This window comes from Lycium ferocissimum, chromosome 4 (genome assembly GCF_029784015.1).
Source record: "Lycium ferocissimum isolate CSIRO_LF1 chromosome 4, AGI_CSIRO_Lferr_CH_V1, whole genome shotgun sequence".
Classification (NCBI taxonomy): Eukaryota; Viridiplantae; Streptophyta; class Magnoliopsida; order Solanales; family Solanaceae; genus Lycium; species Lycium ferocissimum.
The window spans coordinates 21694825-21714830 of NC_081345.1; the positions used below are offsets into that span (position 1 = coordinate 21694825).

Sequence of the window (20006 nt, forward strand, 5' to 3'; positions counted from 1 at the left end):
TGTATAAAGTTCATGTTAGGTTTTTGGATTTTTTTTGTTGAAGGAATTCATATCAACTTTCATCTTGTCAAAGCCTAGTTAAATTCAGGTACCATACATAATTCACTTAGGTTCTATAAGAGTAGTAGTATCTTGAACGTAGATAAAGACTCCTCTAATAATCGCCTCATTCATATTACTGTGGTTTGGCAACAGGCTCCAGTGCTTCAATTGTCATTTTTCGCCACACTATTACCCCGAATTACCACCATGCCAATCTTATTTTTCTCATTGCCATTAACCTCAACGGTGTTGTCAATAACCAAATTCATGAACTGATCGAACCCACGAAGAGTCCCCACAACTTAGTGGTTCTAACATAGCTGAACATAATCATCTTTTATAATTCTTAGATCTGAAGCAGAGGTTGAGTAGAATGGGGAGAAGGGGAAGGAAGGGTGGGCGGCTGGGAAAAGGGAAAGGGAAGGGTGGATTTTTATTTTTTCCAGATCTGGTATGATTTGTGAAAGGGAAGGGTGGGCCTTTAGTTTTTTCAGATCTAGTATGATTTGTAATTAAGTTGTTATGTTTTGTAAATAAGGAAAAATATCCTTATGTTTTGTAATATAGTGTCTTAAGTGGTATTATTAGGTTATTTTCCCTTTTTAGAAAGCAGTTGTAATCTTTTTAATTACCATTTTAAAAAATTGTATTTGTGTGACTTTTCCTTGATATAGTCCATTTAATTGTCTACAAATGACAAGCCCACTTTGCCAAGCCCAAGATATCATCTTATTCTAGAGGCCCACTTTGGTGCCATATGCCAAATGACGTGGCACGCCAAGTCACGCGAAGGAGCCGATAGGATCATGTCACATATCAAAATAACGCAGCATGCCTAGTCAAATCAAATGCCAATAAAGACGTGCCACGCGTACAAGTGGCATGTTCGGACCAATCAAGTATTGACATGTCAACTTCAATTTGATTGGCCGAAAGAAGTTCGCCCTTATCACAACTCCTCCATCCTATAATTATAAATAGGGGTCTCATAATTTAGAAAAGGGACCGGAATTTATAACAACAAGCAAAAGAGAGCTCGTGAATCAAACACCGCTAATTTTCTCTATATAAGTCAAGATTCGAAGAACGTTCGAGCTGAAGATCATTGTTCGTAGCGTGGAATCTAAATCCATTATTCGTGACAACCATCCAAGTGTTTGTAGTGGATAATTCAAAGCAAATTCAAGACGAAGATTCGAGACCAAGCTATTCAAGCCCTTGAATCTAAATCAAATTCTGGTTCAACATAGTTTATGTTATTGTTAGAGAATCAGAGGATTATATAGAGATTGTAACACTCAACATTTTTGAAATCAAATACTACATCTTGTTACTTAATTTTCCTGTCTTGATTATTATTTTTCTCGACTCGAAATTTGTTGTTTACAGTTGCATCCAGTTTGTTTTTATGATGTGAATAGATTAACTACTGCAATGACAAATTCGATAGCGATTGAAAATGATAATAAAGAAAAAGGTTTTCTTTTGTGTCATTGACTTAATAAAATTTCCGTTAAATATAAGTAATGGTAAAATTATATCTATTAACAATAGAAAAACTTAATTCGTATATTTAAAAAGCTAACCTCTTCTAATGTTAAGTTGCTGCCATCATCTGCTTTTTCTTTTATTTTTTCCTTGTGAATATTATCTTATCTATTTAATTACTTAATAGCAAATGAATCTCATCCATTAATTATCTTTTGGACACATGGCAATAATCAAAATGTGTATTGAACATTACCGGACGTTAAGGCACTGGAGGGGGTCTGCTCCCGTGGAGAACATCCCCTTCAAGCAGAACACAACATGCATTATTATTGGTAGCAAAAGCGAAAGGCAACATCTAAGCGTAAAATTTACTTCAACTCAAAACCAAATACTTTTATCAATCTTTCTTTCACATCAAGCAAACTTTTTAGCCAAAGGTCCACATCCCACAATGTAAGAACACCAATAAGAGATACAGCATCAACATCTTCACCAACAAAATAATAATCACCATGAGATTTCACTGGGTATGTTGTTGTTGTTGTTGCTGCTGCTCTAAAAATAGCCCTATAAAAATCTCCCTCTAGATCTTTTAACAAACCAAACTATTTCATACTTCAAGAAAAATGGCTTCTTTGGGTAGTTATACTTTCTGTATTCCCTACTTCATAACTTTCTCAATCCTCTTGACCCCTTTTTCTCATGGAGTTTTTCTTGAAGAAATCTCTGATATCGTAGCCTTAAATTTACGAAGTCAGAAAACGAGCCACCTCCATTTCTACTTTCATGACATCCTAAGTGGAAAAAATCCTTCTGCAATCAAGATCATTTCACCAGGGGGAGATGGAATATATGGTTTTGGCAAAACATTCATCTTTGATGATGCATTAACCATAGGGCCTAATGCATCATCTAAAGTTATAGGGAGGGCACAAGGTATTTACGCCATTGCTTCGCAAAGTGAGCTCGCATTGCTTATGACTGTGAATCTTGAGTTCACGGAAGGCAAGTATAATGGGAGCGGCATAAGCCTTCTTGGGAGGAATCCAGTTAAGAAAGATGTTAGGGAGATGCCTATTGTGGGAGGCACTGGGCTGTTTAGGTTTGCTAGAGGTTATGCTTTGGCACATACTTTTTGGAATGATATCAAGAGAGGAGATGCTATTGTGGAATACAATGTCTTTGTTCAACACTATTGAAGTATTTCATCAAGTGTTTGTGGCTGATTAGAAGCTATAGTTAGGAGGATTTGTGACCATTTATTAGTGCAGTCCCAGTCACAATTACTTTCTCTTTTTCATTTTTAATTATTCCATCCCTGGCAAGCTATTGATTTCTTTTTACTTTTTCTGAATGTTCTAAATTAATGTTTTCTTTGAATTAAAGAGTTCTGCTACTACTTGAGCCACCCCAAAAAAAAAAAAAAAAAAAAAAAAAAAAAAAAAAAAAGGGATTATGTGTCATTTGGAAGAGGGCACAAGCCTGAAGTTCGAACATCACAGTTCAAACTTTAGGACACTCTTCTGATGTTTAATTTGTGAAGTTCCAACATCAGAACACACTTCTGGAAGTCATGGGAAAACTGGCTGAAAAGTTGCAACTTAGAACATATACGTAGAACCTTTAGGAGCCGTTTGTACATGATTTGAAATCATGGTTTGAAACCAAACCATGTTTGGACATGCAATTTGGATATCTTAAGTTGTATCTTACATGTATACATAAAACCCCACACAAGTTGTGAGAAGCTATCAAAACATTCTCAATTCTTATACAATCTTATCAAATGAGCAAGTCATAATTATAACAAAATGAATACGCTACTTTGAAGGCGCCTTTCTAAAAAATACAATATCAATTGATCAAACTTTAGTTCAATAAAAACGAAAATTTAGCATGAACAGTAATGAGGTTGGTAGACATAAATAAAGGTTGGTAGACATAAATATCTACCAACTTATGGGTCCCTTTTTACAAAATATAAACTTATGGGTCAAATTTTATATTTAAAATTTTTTAAATTATGATTTCAAACCCTAAATCATCCAAAAAGGCATGATTTGGGGTTTGAAACCATGGTTTCAACTTTTTAAATATAAAATTTAACTCATAAGTTTATATTTTGTAAAAAAAGACCCATAAGTTGGTATATATTTTTAACAATTACTCCCATCAATCATTTACCAATTTCTTTAATTTCCACCAAATTTTATTTATGCCTACCAACCTTTTAATTTTGTAAAAAAAGACCTATAGTGTAATTTTATTTATTGAACTAAAATTTGATCAATTGATGTTGTATTTTTAGAAAGGTCTTCTAGTATTTATTTTGAGCCGGTTGTTATGAATTAGCGTATTAATTTTGTTATGAACTATGACTTGCTCATTTGGTAAGATTGTATAAGAATTGAGAATGTTTTGATAATTTTCACAACTTGTGGAATTTTTATATCTATAAGAGAAAATACTCCTTAAAATATCCAAAATGCATGTCCAAACATGGTTTCAAACCATGTCCAAACGAGGCCTTAGTTTCTTTCATTCTTGAGAATAAAATACTTGGAACACTATTCACAGGTTATAGAATTCTACTAAAGAGTTCCCAGCTTCACTACCTGCAAGGGTGGCTCAGTTGATTGAGCATGAGCTTTCATAATAGAGGTCTCAGGTTCGAAACCCCTTGCCAACAATAGCAGGGAATTTGCCTTCTGAGTCGAGCTCGTCGCACGGGGCTTGCTTAGTGCGGGTTATCTCTCTTGTGTGGTTTGTTAGCTATTAAACAAGAGCTGGGTTTATCCTGTGCGCACCCGAAAGGTAGTGGCTGCGGGTTCCCATGTCATCAAAAAAAAGTTCCTAGCTTCACCAAAAGATTCTTACTCCCCTATCCAACAGTCTCCAGGTAGTACGACAACTTCAGCAAAACTTCCGAAAACTGGGATACCAACCTGTAACTTAGTGATATGGAGTAGCATTTAAACCAATTGTACAGGTCGTAAGCCCATATACGAACAAGCTCCTTAGGAGAAGTGGAATGTTCACCTGTCTGCAGAAGCAATTTGGTACTGGTACATCAAGTAGCAAAGCATAGCAATTGATAGGGAACTTATAGTATTATCAGTTCACAAGAAATCAATGATCTCCACAAGCACAGTAGATCGGAAAACTTCTCAACTAAGTTGACAAATTAGCCAGCAATACTTGGTAATGGACAAAATCAAAGAGGAACAAGGACTACATAGTTTTAGTTCACTAGCACAAAAGCAATTAAAAATTGGACAACTTAAGGGCACATGAGGCATCATGAAAAAAATTCAATTTCTGTAATATCTATCATGTAGAAATCCATTTGTTGGATCAAACCACCAATTCTTGACGGAAGTGCCAAAAATTATTTGTTAGACTGTGCTCAGTAGTTACTCCCTATTTCCTTTCTCTAATGAATTTCTCAATGCTCCCATACCAGTTCCACTGGAAACATAGACCAACAACACGTAATATTCCAGCAGCTATGACTTCGACAAATGCCATCAGGAACGATCTCTGAGGAGATAGACCAGCAGTTGCTATGGAAAGAAAGAATCCCTCAAAGTTGCAGGGAACAATAAAATTTCCTGATTTAACGCCATTCAAAGCTTTCTTTGCAACTTCTTCAGCTTTCATGGCACCAGAAGAAGCTGCTATTATACTAGTCAACTGTGGCCTCCTCCTGTTTTCTGCAATAAGGATCAAACTTCCATAATTATTTTTCAAATAGGAGGAGAAAAATGGTATAAGGGTATAACAAAATTATTGCAAATGTATATTGATTATCAATCAGGTGAGTTCAAGCACCTCTCGGATACACTAGACATTGTGCACATGCCTCCAAGGCAAGAGAACTAGGAGTTTCTAAGATTACATTTCACGTACTTTGAATTATTAAATACAACACACACAATGATGCTGATGTCTTCCAAGGTCAATATTAGTGCATGCATATCTCAATGCACACTTCTTCACATTTTTCCTTCTTTTCTATTCTGTTGGATCAGTAAATAGTGCACCATTAAATAAAATAAAGAAGAGAGCACCAAGCATGTTCACACAAAAAAAATGCAGTTACATGTTATCAGGATTAGATGAGAATAAAGACAAAACTGAGAAACTTAAATATACAAAAATAGAACAGGAAAAGGTATCACAGCCTAAAGATCAGAACAATGGAACTCTAGAACTTGCATAAGCATGTCAACACCTTGACCACATTCTTTTATAGTAAAAAGAAGCAGAGACCAAATATACTAAGCTTCAAACTGTTCTAGACCTGTACTATACAAATAGACCAAAAGACACAGAAATGCAGCATTCAACATCCTGTCAGGCTTTAGGGACCTCATGCCATCTCAAGAAGATAAAAGGCAGAAAGAGACTTTTACATAGCCCATTGAATTACCATAAAAGGTTAAAGCCTTAAAGGATATATATCATGCGCAATACATCATGAGCTATATCTTAATCAACGAAAAACTATTTTCTGGTTCGGTTCCTCCAAACATATAGAACAGAATGGCTAAACATGTCGTGTTATCCCATGCTTACAACTAACAGTTCCAAATAATTGGTTGAAAGGTGCCATGATAGTTTTCATTCTCAACTTGCTCGAGCCAGACCATTTTGTGCTCTCTGAAGGAAGATAAAGGAAAAAGAGACTTCAGAGAAGGATATATAACTAACATATCAACTCTTTAGAATCAGAGCTAGATCCTAGCATTTAGAGTTGGGTATGGCGATATTATGTTTTTAATGTTTTTTTACATATATACGCAGGATGCAAGCAGAAAGCAATGCGCATGGTTGCCCCCCCCCCCCCCCCCACCACCCACAACTGAGGGCTAGATCTGCTTCTATTCAGAAACAGACTATAATAACCCAGACTTGTTTACTTTGTTGGAAAGAAAGCCCAACGGAAAGCTTATATCTGTAACACAATTAAACAATCACTAGTCTTCAGTCCTGGCATGATAATTTATTCGTAAAATATAATATAAAACCAAAACCAGAAGAAATAGAGTAGGATCTACTTCAGGTCCAACCTTCAGCAAATCCAGGAGTTTCAGTGTCTGGGGGAAATATTAGTGACACGTGAATATTTTCACCAATAACTTCCTGCTGCAATGCTTCTGCCAGTCCTTTGAGGCCAAACTTACTGGCTGAATAAGCTGTATAACCATATATGCCAACCTAAGACAAAATAGGACAGCAAATAAACCTAATCAGCCAGGAAGAGACAGAAAGATGGTTAAAGTTCATTAATGCAATTGTATAGGAAAAGAATTTTCGTTGATTCTACCATATTTTAGCATCACAGATCAAGCTCCAGTCTTTCAGGTTAAACAACCATTTGAGGGAACATTCCGGTGGTGGCTAAAGACACAAATTATCCCTTAATAATGTCGTTCTGTAACATCACAGAAAGCTCCAGTCTTTCAGGTTAAACTACTATTTGAGGAAGCATTGCAGTAGTGGGTCTTTCGGTTATTTTTTTTATTGATAAATCCACGTACGTGGATGCATAGAGGGAAACATAATTAGTTATATTGGACAGTTGAGATGATCATCTCTAACTTATTTTTCTCTTTCTTTTTTCCCAGAACTCCTAGACAAAATAACAAATAAAAATTGCTACAGAGATTGGATATCAATCAGAACAGAAGATGAATAAAGCTCCTGCTGAAAGTATGTCCCCCATGTGTCGCCCATGCAAACGTAATGAATTGTGTACAAACTAGATGCCCACACTTTTGCCAAATACCATCCTCAAAGAATAATGAGTTCCAAACTTTAAGTGAGCAAGGAACATAACGAAACTGATTTTTTCTAAATAAAGATGTCAGCTGAAAGACTACTACTCAAAATGCATTTGCTAATAATTTCAAAAAGTGTATAGGAAGTGCCTATCTGCATAAACATATGTTGATACCAAAAAAGTTAGTGTTCTCGTAATAGTATTATAGTTCTGAACTTCTTCAGCTGCTTCTAGTTTAGAATTTTACAGTAATAGATGGTAAACGAACCTGAGGGGCTACAACTGAAAGTGTTCATAGGATATTTTACAAAAGCAAATTCCAATATCCTTGGTGGAAGAAGCAAACAGGAAAAGCAAGTAGAGGTTAGAAAACCATCCAACATCTCCAAACTTCATATTTAAGAACACAACAACAACAAGAAGATACCCAATGTAATCCCACAAGTAGGGCCTGGGGAGGAAGGTGTGTACACAGACCTTGCCTCTACCTTGTGAAGGTAGAGAGGTTGTTTCGGATTGAGCCACAACTCAAGTAAAGCATTTCAAAGCAGGTTTGAAAAGGAAAAACAGTAGTGAAGAAGCGTAAGGAAAAACATAAGGCAATCAACACAGGAGAAAATCCAACTATCATATTTACAAGTGAGAATATACAGACACATCCACACAAAAATACAAATACATTATATATAAACTATATGTATGCGCGTGCACACACATAAATGAAAAATAAATTTGGAATATAAAATAAGCATACACAACTTTTCACAAACTCTAAAGAAAATAAATAAAAAGAGTCAGCTGTGTGGAGAGTTCCATTAACTGCTAATACAAGACAGCATCCCTGAAAATTACAGCAACTTGTTGTTAGTGGCCAAACTGAATGGATGTAAAATGAATTGAGTCAATATTCATTTAGCATTCCCCTAACCAGAACTTCCCAGCTTTTCCTCTCTTAGATATATATTTTAGCTTTCCTTCCTCACTGGTCTAACAAAAAAAGTAGCTAGAATTTTAAACCTCTTGCAAGGTCTCTTATTCCTCTAAAGCACCTTTCCATTATACACTGCTGCTTAAGTTGCTCGGACTCGGGTACCGGTATCCGATACGGGTACAGATCTGAGTGTTGGATTCAGCAAAATTTAAATTTTAAGATTCAGGGGTGCGAATCCAGGTATGGATACTGATGCTGGGATCCGGCTAAGAAAAAACTCAAAATTATAAAAATAGAGCTATAAAGATATTCTAAATTTTGAGAGATATTCTATGAAAACTTAAATGTATATTGTAGAATTCAATCTTTCATTCTCCAAGATGGGAATTCCATTTCCCACGTCTTAAATCTGTTTTATCTTTTATTTTGAGAAATCAAAGTCTCAATTTTCCCCCCAAATTTGTCCATGGACTCCAGTCAAAGTATCTGAAGTTGGTTGACCGAATCCGAAACGTATCCCGCACCCGCCCCAGTCTCGTGTCAAGACGGGTTCGGCATGAAAAATGAAGAGTCCCCCCACAACTTAGACTGCTGCAACCAAATACTACCAGAACTGGAGTACACATTATAACCCCTCTAAAGCATAACCCCTCTAAAGCACTATGGTTATTAACCATTTAAATTCAGAGCTCTCTCTCTGAACCCAATCAATTCAACATACACGAAAGAGAGTCAACGTTTCCATCCAACTGCAATGTTCATGTCTTTGTTAGCCCAGCAATAACCAAAGTCCAACACACCTCAAGCTTCATTAAGATATTACAGATGCACAACTATCATGAATCAACTTTTCTTCAATCTCTTTCCTACAGCTCATAGACTCCATATTTAAGAATCAATAGCACAAATCGTATCTTAACTAGATATATAATACATCTGGTGAAATTTAGAGATTGAGATAGACAGACTTTATAATGCCTTGTTATTCCTCAATCATCTTAGACCGTATGTCATTAATGTTACGTTCATTTCCCAATCTATTTATACCAGGGAACTGAGGTAAAATCCTGGAAAATCAACCCCAAATATAAATATCAATCTCAGTACAACGTCATTTACATTATGATCAAGTTCAAATCATATCTTGGTTCTGAATATGCTCACAGCTTCATGTATTGTGATAGACATATCAGAGACCAATCTTATATTATAATAAGTCAGGTTACGCTCCCAACAGAAATGTACTATAGAGCAATTTTGCCTTTAATTTGCTTATCTCAAGACTAGTAGTCCTTTTCCTACTTAACTACTCTAGCTGTCACTAAGCATTTTTCTTGGACTAACATCTAACCTCAGCCTCAATTCTTGCTGGGCAGATAGCAAATATGGTTGGCGAGACTTAAGTCAAGCCATAAGAGTATAATGCAATCAAGCATCTTCATGAATTACCATCAAGCATGCCCTTGAATTGGTGTAATCCCAGTTAGTTTAGCAATATACACATCAGGATACGTTAGCACCCTAATCATCCTTGTGTCCACTGGTATACCCCACTTAGCAGCAGTGCCAGATTATATTACTCTTTGTTTAGTACTCCTTGTGTCCCAATTTATATGATACTTTTCGCTTCCCGAGATTCAAACTGCATAAACTTTACCAACATTTTAAGATGTATTTTTTCACCAAATTGATATGAGAAAAGTTGCAACTTATAGTACTTTTCATGTAGTTTTCAAATATATAAATTTTAATCTTAAAATATGAGTTAATCAAATCCAACTTAGCTTCAAAATTTAGTCAGATTGACTCTCGAAAAGCGAAATGAACCACATAAATTGGGATGATGGGAGTATAACATAAAATGTTCGAAGAAAACATTTTTTAGTTTTTGGTTACCTTACATGTCAAAAATATTTTCTCCCAGATACTTCCACGAAAATGGGAAAACTAACTCATCTTCCATATGCCCATGGATACTCCTTGTACTATTGGTAAAGTCACTTTTATACCCAATAATTAAAATGATACTTCTATAAGATTAGATCATTACTAGACCATTGAAATTGAAACTCAAACCGGACACAAAACATACCTGGCCAGCTTGTGAAGACATAATAGCAATAGATCCAGGTCCACGACCAACTCTATTCTTCATTCCAGGCAAAGCAGCTTTAATCAAATGAAAAGTCCCTGTCAAATTCACATCAATCATAAACTTAATCTCATCAACATCTTGTGTCTCCAATTCCTGAGGTACAAATACACCCTGATTACACACCAACACATCAATGGGTCCCGCTTCTTCAACAGCCTTCTTAACTGCCACGTAGTCTCTGACGTCAGCGCTGAATATTGCCACGTCACGGCCAGTTGATAGTTTAATTGATTCCTTAGCTTCTTCGAGTTTGGTAGTGTTGCGAGCGAGTATTGAGACTTTTGCACCTTCTGAAGCGGCTTGTCGAGCTAGAGCTAAGCCGATTCCGCTTGAGCCGCCAGTGATGAACACGTGGCGGTTTTTGATTGGGATTTTGATAGGGTGTGGTCGTACTAGGAAAGCGAGGAAAACTAGGAGGGAAATAGGGATGACAATGATGGCGAGAGAGAATATACGCTACGCTTAAGTCCGCCATTGACGAACAGTTTCAGAGCTCACAGGTCACAACGTCAATGATGATAAAATATTAGGCAGAATACCTGAAAAACAAAATTGGCACGTGAACCGGACAGAAAATGATCAAAATGGTCCTTACTGCAGGGGCGGTCGATTATTTTGGTCCGTCGTATGTATACTCCTCGTCCAATTTTAATTGCGTTGTAGTATTAACTTCGCACTATGGCTGTTCACGGTTTTATTAAAAATCGATTCAAATTGAAAATCAAAATCAATGTTATATGAACTAATATTTATTTGAGTTAAGTTTGGTTTGGTTTTGAATTTTTAAAAATTGATAATATTTAATTTCGTTTTTGATTTTACTACAACAATAAATTTTATACATATTTTTTATAATTATATATATACAATATATTAATTTTTATAAATACTTTTAAATAATTTATATACCTTTTAAGCAAAATTTTATTTATCTCTAATATTAATGAACTTTACACAATATATTTTAAAAAAAGAAATTCATGAATTCAAACTCATTTATTCAAAAAACAACTATAAGATTTACCTAGATTTATTTTTGTATTTCTTATAAAATTTACTTCATTAAAATCATAAATCCTAAGACATTTTCTCCATAATGCAATAAACTTTAAAAAAAGTAGGGATCTAAACGATAAATATTTTGTCATTGTTGGTGAGCGTTCAATCCCCACATCAGAATCCCTCCTAAAATTCCCCTTCCCCCTAAATAAGAATAATTTTTTTAAAAAAATATAGCTACCATAATAATATATATTATAAGTTGGAAAAGGAGAGAAAACTCTCTCCTAATTGTAGGAAAAAAAAAAACATGAAAGAGAGAAATGTTGTTAATTTTCTCAAAAATCGAAAAACCGACACCGAACCGATTACAACCAAACTGATGGATACGTACTATATTTGATTTGGTTTGGTTTTAATATTTTCAAAAACCGACTAGATTGATTTTGGTTTAACAATAATTAATTAGCCACTAAACTTATTTATTACTATGTCATCTAATTATTGAGATGAACAAAACATGCTTAAAAAATTAAAATATTTAAATGGTAGATTAACTCTTGATTTTTCAAACAGGACAAAGTAAAAATGTAAAAATGGACAGATGGTACAAAATTCGTTTTCGAGATTAACCCCTTGCAACAATAAAATCTCTAGCACAATACACTTTCTGTTAAATGAATCAAATTTACCAAAAAAAAAAAAAAACATACAAAAAATCAATTTTCATGGTTTAATTTGAATACTCTGTTTTAAAAGTAAAAAAAAAAAAAAAAAATTGTACTTCCCATAATTTTGTTTAAAGGTGACCAACCTTACAAAAATAGACAAATCCAGAGCAATTTTCATTCACCCAAAAGCAACTCTTTGTTATACTTATCCAGTAACCACAAAGAGAAAAACAACTACTTTTATTTATTTTTTAAATCAATACAGATTGAAATTGAAAAGGCTAAAACATGAAATCACCTTTTCTTTATCGAATGCACTATACTATAAGCATGCTGGGTAAATGACTGATCTTGCTAATGGATTGAAAAAAGAACCAAAATTTAATGAAAATGAAAAGAGATAAATCAGGCGGAGGAATCAAGCAGAAGAGACAGAGAGGGTATAAAGGAAGGAAACCTTTTTGCATTTTCTGTTAAGTTTAACAGTGAACAGTTAAGTTTTAGGACTTAGGACTAAAATATCACACTTTACATACATTAAGATTTATATGACTATAAGCATTATATATTAAAGGACCAAAATAATCCAGCCCTCATACACTAAGGACCATTTTGGTCATTAGTGGTCATTTTCCCCTGAACTGGGCCTACTATTTACCTCCTCACCAGTCTCAATGAAGCTGAGATCCAGGCATTTTTCAAAAAAAAACTTTTATATTTTTAAAAAAACTTTTATATTTAAAAAAAAAAAAAAAACTTTTATATTTTTAAATTCATTAATTCTTGAATTATTTTTTCGTGCTAAATTTGTAAAAACAAAATGCTGAAACTTCATTATCTAGGCTAAAATAATAGGATTTCAGCCAAATTTATATATATATATAACTTTGACTCCTAAAAAATGCACAATTGAAATAAACAGTCATTGCATCTACTTAAAAAAAAAACTTATATAATTTTTAGTGCAAGTGTAAAATATTTTAGTTTCTATGACCAAATGCCTACTTATATAACTTTTTTATGGCCAAAATTATCGGAATTAAATATAAGAATTTACAAGTTATTGGCGATATATAATGGTGATCGATGGTGGTGATTGTCGGTTGTGATTGGTGGTTGGTGGTGATGATTATATATATTGTCTAATGGTGATGATAATTGACTATGGTGATTGGTTGCAATGATTGTTGAGGTTGAGGATAGTGGTTGTGTGGGCCGTGGGTAGTTGCAATGGTTAGCGCGAAAGTGGATGAAGTAGTGGTCAAATGCCATTTCTCCAAAAATTCTTGAATAAATAGCATCTTAATAATATTAGAATTTTTTTTATTAATCTTAATCATTCGAATCTAAAAACATTAAGTGGGTGTAAAAGATAAAAGAACAAACATATATTATGATTGGGATATAAATGATCAACACTCAAACTTAAAAATAAACACATATAGTGACTAAGATTTGAACGATAATTAAAATTTAAACTTTCACTAAGTGCAAATAAATGAGACCTATTGCAATCCCAATAAAATTAGAATATGAATGAGACTGGGCCTTCTTCGCCTTCCATCTAAACTGTGCCGGGAAGCCTAAAACAATTTCATAGATCAATGAAGCTTCATTTGGTCTAGCGAAAGGCAAAGTATTGACAAGTCTTATAATACGAAATGACACACATGTTGACCGTCTCAGTAAAAACTCTAAGCAACTCCAGAGTGAATCCTAACCGAAGGTGCTAATAGAGCCAAAATTATAATAGGCTCAAGGTTTATACAAATGATACTAAAGCAAGACTTGTCTCAATTTTTCTTAGAGCTCCGTGTTATGTTGTTCATGCTAGGTTCACCTATGGCATGTAAGTTGTAGCGTGTTAAGTGCATGTCCCATTCGGTTGAGCAATGATTTGTCATATATTTCCTTATATGATTTTGAACTGTCTTTATTTTATTATCTCATTATTGGGGTTGAGTTTCTACTCAATATCCATTTTCTTAATTTTAAGGCACATCATGTTTGAACACTTGTGTTGTTTGTTCCTGTGTTTTTTGTTCATATTATAGTAACAATGTCTTATCATTTTGAATATTATATATTTTTCTTTTTGTTCTTATCTCTTTAGAAGATGGATAATTGCATTGGATCTTGCTCAAAGAGTCACCCAATAACTACTAGTAATCGCTATAGAAATGGTATTATCATAGCCATTGACATATGTGAATAGATCGCTTAAAAAAATTGAAGTGTTAGCCCTTTGTTAGTTTTAGGCTTGGGCTAAGCTGGCATTTGTAAGCCCTTTCAAATGAAGCTAATTGAGCTGAGCTGAGTTGCTTGCTAGGATTGGACTTAGCAAAATTGGGTCATTCCGTTTTGACATCTCTGAGTTGCGCAAATGATCAAATTGCATGCTTCGTTAGTCAAATTTGGTACCAACGTTCAAAATATTTAATAAGAAATCTTATTACTTTTCAAAAAATGTATATAGAGTTATAAGAGAAAAAGGTTTTACTTAATCAAACATGAGAGGCTTATGCAAATATGTCAAGCTAGAAAACAACCATCAAATCCCACTGTGGACAAACGCTTCTACCTTTGACTGAACCACCCTAATACTAGTACTAGAGAAGCTTTGCCTATGTACATATAAACATAATTAAAATTGAACTTAATACAATTACTTGGTTATATATTTTTGAAGCATATTATAACTAAGAAAATTTTCTTGGATTTAACGAATCATGAGGTGGATAATCATTGTAATGGGCATGAAGAACTCCTCTTGGGTCATTAGCATGCCTTTGGAGGTTGGTGTTGGAAGAAATAGATCTTCCTTGCCTATTCTTTCTTCTTGGATGGGAAGAACGAGGGATAAAAACTCCAGTTCCTTTGATTTCCCTTTTGCAACTCTGACCATGTAGATATGGGATTCTTGTGGCTGGATCAACCTGTTGAGGAAAGATCTAAAAGAAAAAGAAAAAAGTCAAATTATTTCTACTAAGTGTAGGAAATGTATACACTACTGAATCAGTCTTATTTTACAAGTAATATATGGGTAACTATTTCTTAACTGATTTGATAGAATAAAAATTCTTTTCATATTGTTTATGTAATAAAGTTGGAACTAAAAAGAAAAGAAAAAATGTAGAAATGAATACATAATTATGGTACAAGTTAGCCGCTTGTAGCACCACTATTTAAAACATATCCAGTTTCTATTATTTAAAGTTTAATCAGTTTCAGTAGACTTCAAACTAAACCTATTATTACTGTTGCTTTCTAATTTTATAGCTTTACTTCACGCCTGTTGGTCTGAAGTTTGGACTGCTAAAATCAAGCATCAGATCTTCGGATCTGAAGTTAGGTCCTGCCAGAGCTTAAATTCATACCTTATTTTGAATTTGAACTTAATATTTATTAAGGTTTGAAGTTAAGCTTTAGCAAAGTCTAATTTTAGATCCTCGGGTTTGGAGTTTGAAACTTCAGGATCGCGATTTGAAACTTTTGACCTACATGTCTAAAGTTGATAATACGGTGGTTAAAACGTTAACTCAAAAAATTAAAGATACATTAAGGAATTTTTGGAGGAAAAAAAATTATAACTAGACATTAAAATAGACTTCTTAACCTGAATTTCAAGAGAGGATAAAGATTGAATACCTGAAGAGAAGCTGAAGAACAATGAGTTGAAGGGCGTTCCTCGTCATCATCCATGATTAGAAGAGAGATTCGCTTGCTTAATTCTGCAAAAAACAAATCATTTTCTACTTCCACATCTACTAATTCCATGCTTTGTTTTCTCTTCAAACTTTCTAGTTTGAGCCTTCCAGACTTCTTGCAAATGTTTCTATATATAAGAGAACTGCAAAAGTTTAGTACTTATCTCTTTTTTGTAACATACAGACAATATGTATTTTGTAATAAATAGTGAAAAGGCCAATGAGTTGAAGAAAAGGACATACAAGTAGAAAGGTGGGGTCAAGAAGAAGTCCCGCATCAGGATATCATGGAAATGTAATATTGCTATATATGATATTATCCAGACGGGAAAAGAGAAGCAAAAAAATATGTAAGGAGAAGAGATGAGGTTGGGGAGAACCAAAAGGCCAATTATTAGATCAGATAGGTGAACTAAAGATAGAATTTCTTATCTTTGCCATGTTGGAGAATTTAGCATTTTAATACTATATAATTGCATGACCTTTCACTAATATTATATTAGTGCCCATTTTGCTGAAGTTAGTGGGCAACAAAATTTTATGCGACTGAGGCCATTCTTATCAACTACTTGCATACTTACCTACTAATGGTCTTACAGTCCTACTTATTAGCCGCTATATTATCTATCCACTTATTATTATTCACTTATAAGTGTTAATTAATCACTAAACTCACAATCTCGTGTTTTGATAATGTGGATTAGGCACTAAGTTCTTATTTATTTTGGAGAAGAGACCTCCTATAGCTACATATAGGAATGTTTCTTCCTTGTGAAAATTTATGAAATAAATGGTTTAGCTTGCATGAAAAGGGTGTTGTGTGAATGAGGAGAAAAATTGTAAGTACTCCAACATATTCACTTAAAAAAAAAAAAAAAAATTTTACTTGTTAAATATATGTGTTATTGTGGTGTATTTTTGGACTTGTTAAATATATGTGTTATTGTGGTGTATTTTTAGACTTGAATTGCTCAACAATATATATGTCTATAGTTTGTTTGGGTTATGCACGTGATGCTGTCAAATTGTTATATTTTGTAAGGGATAAGTCAAGAGTACTACTTTTTTTTTTTTTTTTTTTACTTACTATAGTAGACTTGAATTGCTTAAACATGAACAAGATATATATGTTTTAGTCTATAAAATAGTTGAATTTACATTTTTCTTGGTTGTACTTATACTTTCACCAAATATCATTATACTCTATAGCCATTAATTTTACTGCGCTAGTCACCATTTTTCTAACTCTTATTCCATTTTACTCCTTTTTACGGTTTAGGTCGCAAATGTAAAGCGCATGTGCACACATCATCTTATGATCATCGACTATACATAATATGCAGTAGTTATGGTTCTCATTTAAATCAATGACGCACCTTCGGATGTGAAACTATAAACAATCTAAGATATTATGTATAAGGTGCAAAAAATATATATATTACGGACCGTATATACATAGAACCCACATGTTCAATAAGTGAACGCATTGGTAGCTGTCCCCTCTCGGGTTGGACGGAGTTAAGGATCGAAGAAAACTCGACTCTTCCTCGTCGGGAGGCAATGACTCATCAACTTTTTAAGTGAGATTTTGAGAAGAACTGCACTTTGGAGAGCAAACTTTAAATCACTACGAGTCTATGGCCTAGGAATAGTAGTCATTTGCATTGTTATAACTGATGCTGGATACTTTGAGAAAGTCAAATCGTTCCTTATTTGTAAGGATAACTACTTACCGAACACTTGATAAAATAAAGGAACCTGGAAAATTTTCCCTGTTAGAAGATAAGGAATAGCTATTTTAGATATTTATATATTCGACCTGTAACAGTTTCAACATTGATGACAACAATCAAACACAATTTACACAAGTGATAGAAAGTAGAAACATTTAAAGCCAGGAATAGCTATTTTAGATATTTATATATTCGACCTGTAACAGTTTCAACATTGATGACAACAATCAGACACAATTTACACAAGTGATAGAAAGTAGAAACATTTAAAGCCTGATTAGTTTTATGATAAACCAGGTATAACAATTGATCAGTCAAAGAGTAATTAGCTGAAATCATAACTTCGCAATTCGCACACCATGCTCTGTGCTATATTTGTACCTCTGAAAGTCTTCTGCAAGCTACGATCCAGAAATTACATCTTTGTGTATATGCCCTTAAACTAATACTAATACTTCAAATCAGCTTAAATTATAAACAGTTATACTAGAACAAGATTTGCATCAATCTCTAGATAGGATATTGAATATTTGTTTGGTTGCACGACCTGATAGTCAACTGCGTCCACTATAATTCAAAATTAAGTGAATTTCTCAGATAATTTTTGAGATGTACGACTCGCGCTTAAGAGAGCGACTACACATCCCCTGTTTTGCCACCAAATCTTGTTTATTTTGTTATTTCGGGCTTTATTTGCTTTGGACTTCCCAAAATGGGCCTAACAATGTTATTTACTATATAGGGAAATGTGAATATGTAGTATTATATCTCATAGGTCAAAATTTAATATTTTAAAGTTAAAGACTTGTTAAGTTAATTAAATAGTAGTTTAGAACAACTTTTAAAGTTCTTCAAAACTAACACCATAAGTTAATGAATTAATTTTATCCTTTCTCTCTCATCACTATAACTTCAAAATTCATTCGTGTCTGGCTTTCAAACTGAATTTCTCTTTCACCCTCAAATTCACTCTCTCCCCCTCAAACCCACTACCTCTATATGCCTTAGGATAAAATTGATGGTACTTTTGGTGGAGTTTGTAATGGCAAAAATTTATGAACAACGATAATTTTAAGGAATTAATCCCTCCCCAACCCGCCCTAAACCCTTTTCTCTCGCTAAAATAAGTACCCCAGAAGCCATAAATTCTTCTATGCTTTTACTATTGACACGGAGAAAGTGAGATTTTTGTGTGAAATGGAAGAAGGCAAGGGGAGTTTATAAAAGATCGCAGTTTGCTTGTTTAAATCTTAAGTTGTTGAATTTGATTTCTCCTAATTCTTCATTTTTCTAAATTGATTATTGTATCTTGGTACTTCTTTTTTTGCTCTTTCTGAACTCATTGTCACGTCCCAAATCGAGCAACGTGCGGGCACCTACCACTTCCCACTTCGGTAGGCAAATTCTTTTTCAATTCATTCATTCAACCACAATAAAGTAATCAAGATAACCAAAATAAAAGTCTCAAACGTAGATAATAATAAGGATAAGTAAAGGGGTGCGGAAATAATACACCAATTCCAAGGAATTTGGTCTAAGGCCGTATAAGAGTCACTACTACAAATACCACAAGTCTGAATATGAATACAAGTCTGAAAATGGATGGATGAGATAAAACTGTCGAAACATTTCATATCGTGAGAAATTGCATTACATTTACATGAAAGAACATGTTAATATTATTAAAATATAATAAAGATATATCAGCACACTTAATTAATTAGGAGAAATTGTAAGTTGGCAGTTAAGTGGCTTATTTTCCTCTACCTTGAAAACTTAAAAATTCTCCTCTATGTTGTTCTTCGCCATCACTTTGCCAGATATCTTTGTCTTGATTTTTTGTTTGAGATATGAGCACCAACAATTAGTCAATTTTCATAACTACAATAACAATAACAACATGTGTAATTTCGCAAGTGAGGTCTGGAAAGGGTGAGGTGTACGTCAATTTTACTCCTACTTTTATGGGATAGAGAGGTTATTTTTGATAGAACCCTCGACTCAATAAAACATTACTTCATTACCGTGTGGATATATTTTGTCAAAAACAACTAAAGAAAAGACTAAATATCGCACGAAAAATGTATTACCCTTTGTGCAATATGTAATAGTTCTCTCATGTTTGATGCATGTAAGGAATGTAAGACTTTAGCATCTAATAGTATGATGTTGTCATATATGCAAACACAATTGTATCATCACCAACCATACAACATCCACCAGTGAATATTTTGTTTCAAAATATATGTAAATAATATCCAGGAATTATCATCCAATGTTGTCGATCTGTACTAACTTAATTACATGCATTACTTTTATTTGCTGCAATTTCAAATCATAACAAAATTACATTAAAAAAAACAACGATTAATCCAATTTTCACAATATTGGGCCCGTGACCTAGTCGACAGTAGAAACTATATATTGTGAATCAAATTATGGGGAAAGACAAAATAAAATTTAGAAAAAGAAGTGCTACAAGACCAAGATCA

The 20006-nt window shown here is 33.8% G+C and overlaps 3 protein-coding genes across 4 annotated transcripts; 1 reads left to right on the forward strand and 2 right to left on the reverse strand.

The window, feature by feature from the left end:
- The first annotated feature begins 2099 nt into the window (after positions 1–2099).
- LOC132054460 (dirigent protein 22-like) lies at positions 2100–2932 on the forward strand. Its single transcript, XM_059446465.1, has one exon. The coding sequence runs from the start codon at positions 2160–2162 to the stop codon at positions 2730–2732; it is 573 nt and encodes a 190-aa protein (XP_059302448.1). The 5' UTR covers positions 2100–2159; the 3' UTR covers positions 2733–2932.
- A 1768-nt stretch (positions 2933–4700) lies between these two features.
- Positions 4701–11028, reverse strand: LOC132051817 (3-dehydrosphinganine reductase TSC10A-like). Its single transcript, XM_059443046.1, is given in 4 exon segments — positions 4701–5246; positions 6606–6753; positions 10342–10854; positions 10856–11028. Coding segments are annotated over 4 exon segments (978 nt in total). The 5' UTR covers positions 10880–11028; the 3' UTR covers positions 4701–4953.
- A 3476-nt stretch (positions 11029–14504) lies between these two features.
- On the reverse strand, positions 14505–16168 carry LOC132051818 (uncharacterized). 2 transcript variants are annotated; one of them, XM_059443048.1, is made up of 2 exons: positions 15723–16168; positions 14505–15010 (listed from the first exon to the last, which is right to left on the reverse strand). In XM_059443048.1, the coding sequence occupies exons 1-2, from the start codon at positions 15849–15851 to the stop codon at positions 14774–14776; spliced, it is 366 nt and encodes a 121-aa protein (XP_059299031.1). In that variant the 5' UTR covers positions 15852–16168; the 3' UTR covers positions 14505–14773. The 2 variants fall into 2 exon arrangements, with proteins under 2 accessions (XP_059299031.1, XP_059299030.1); XM_059443047.1 differs by having other exon boundaries at positions 14505–15025; positions 15723–16151.
- Between the last annotated feature and the right edge of the window lie 3838 nt (positions 16169–20006).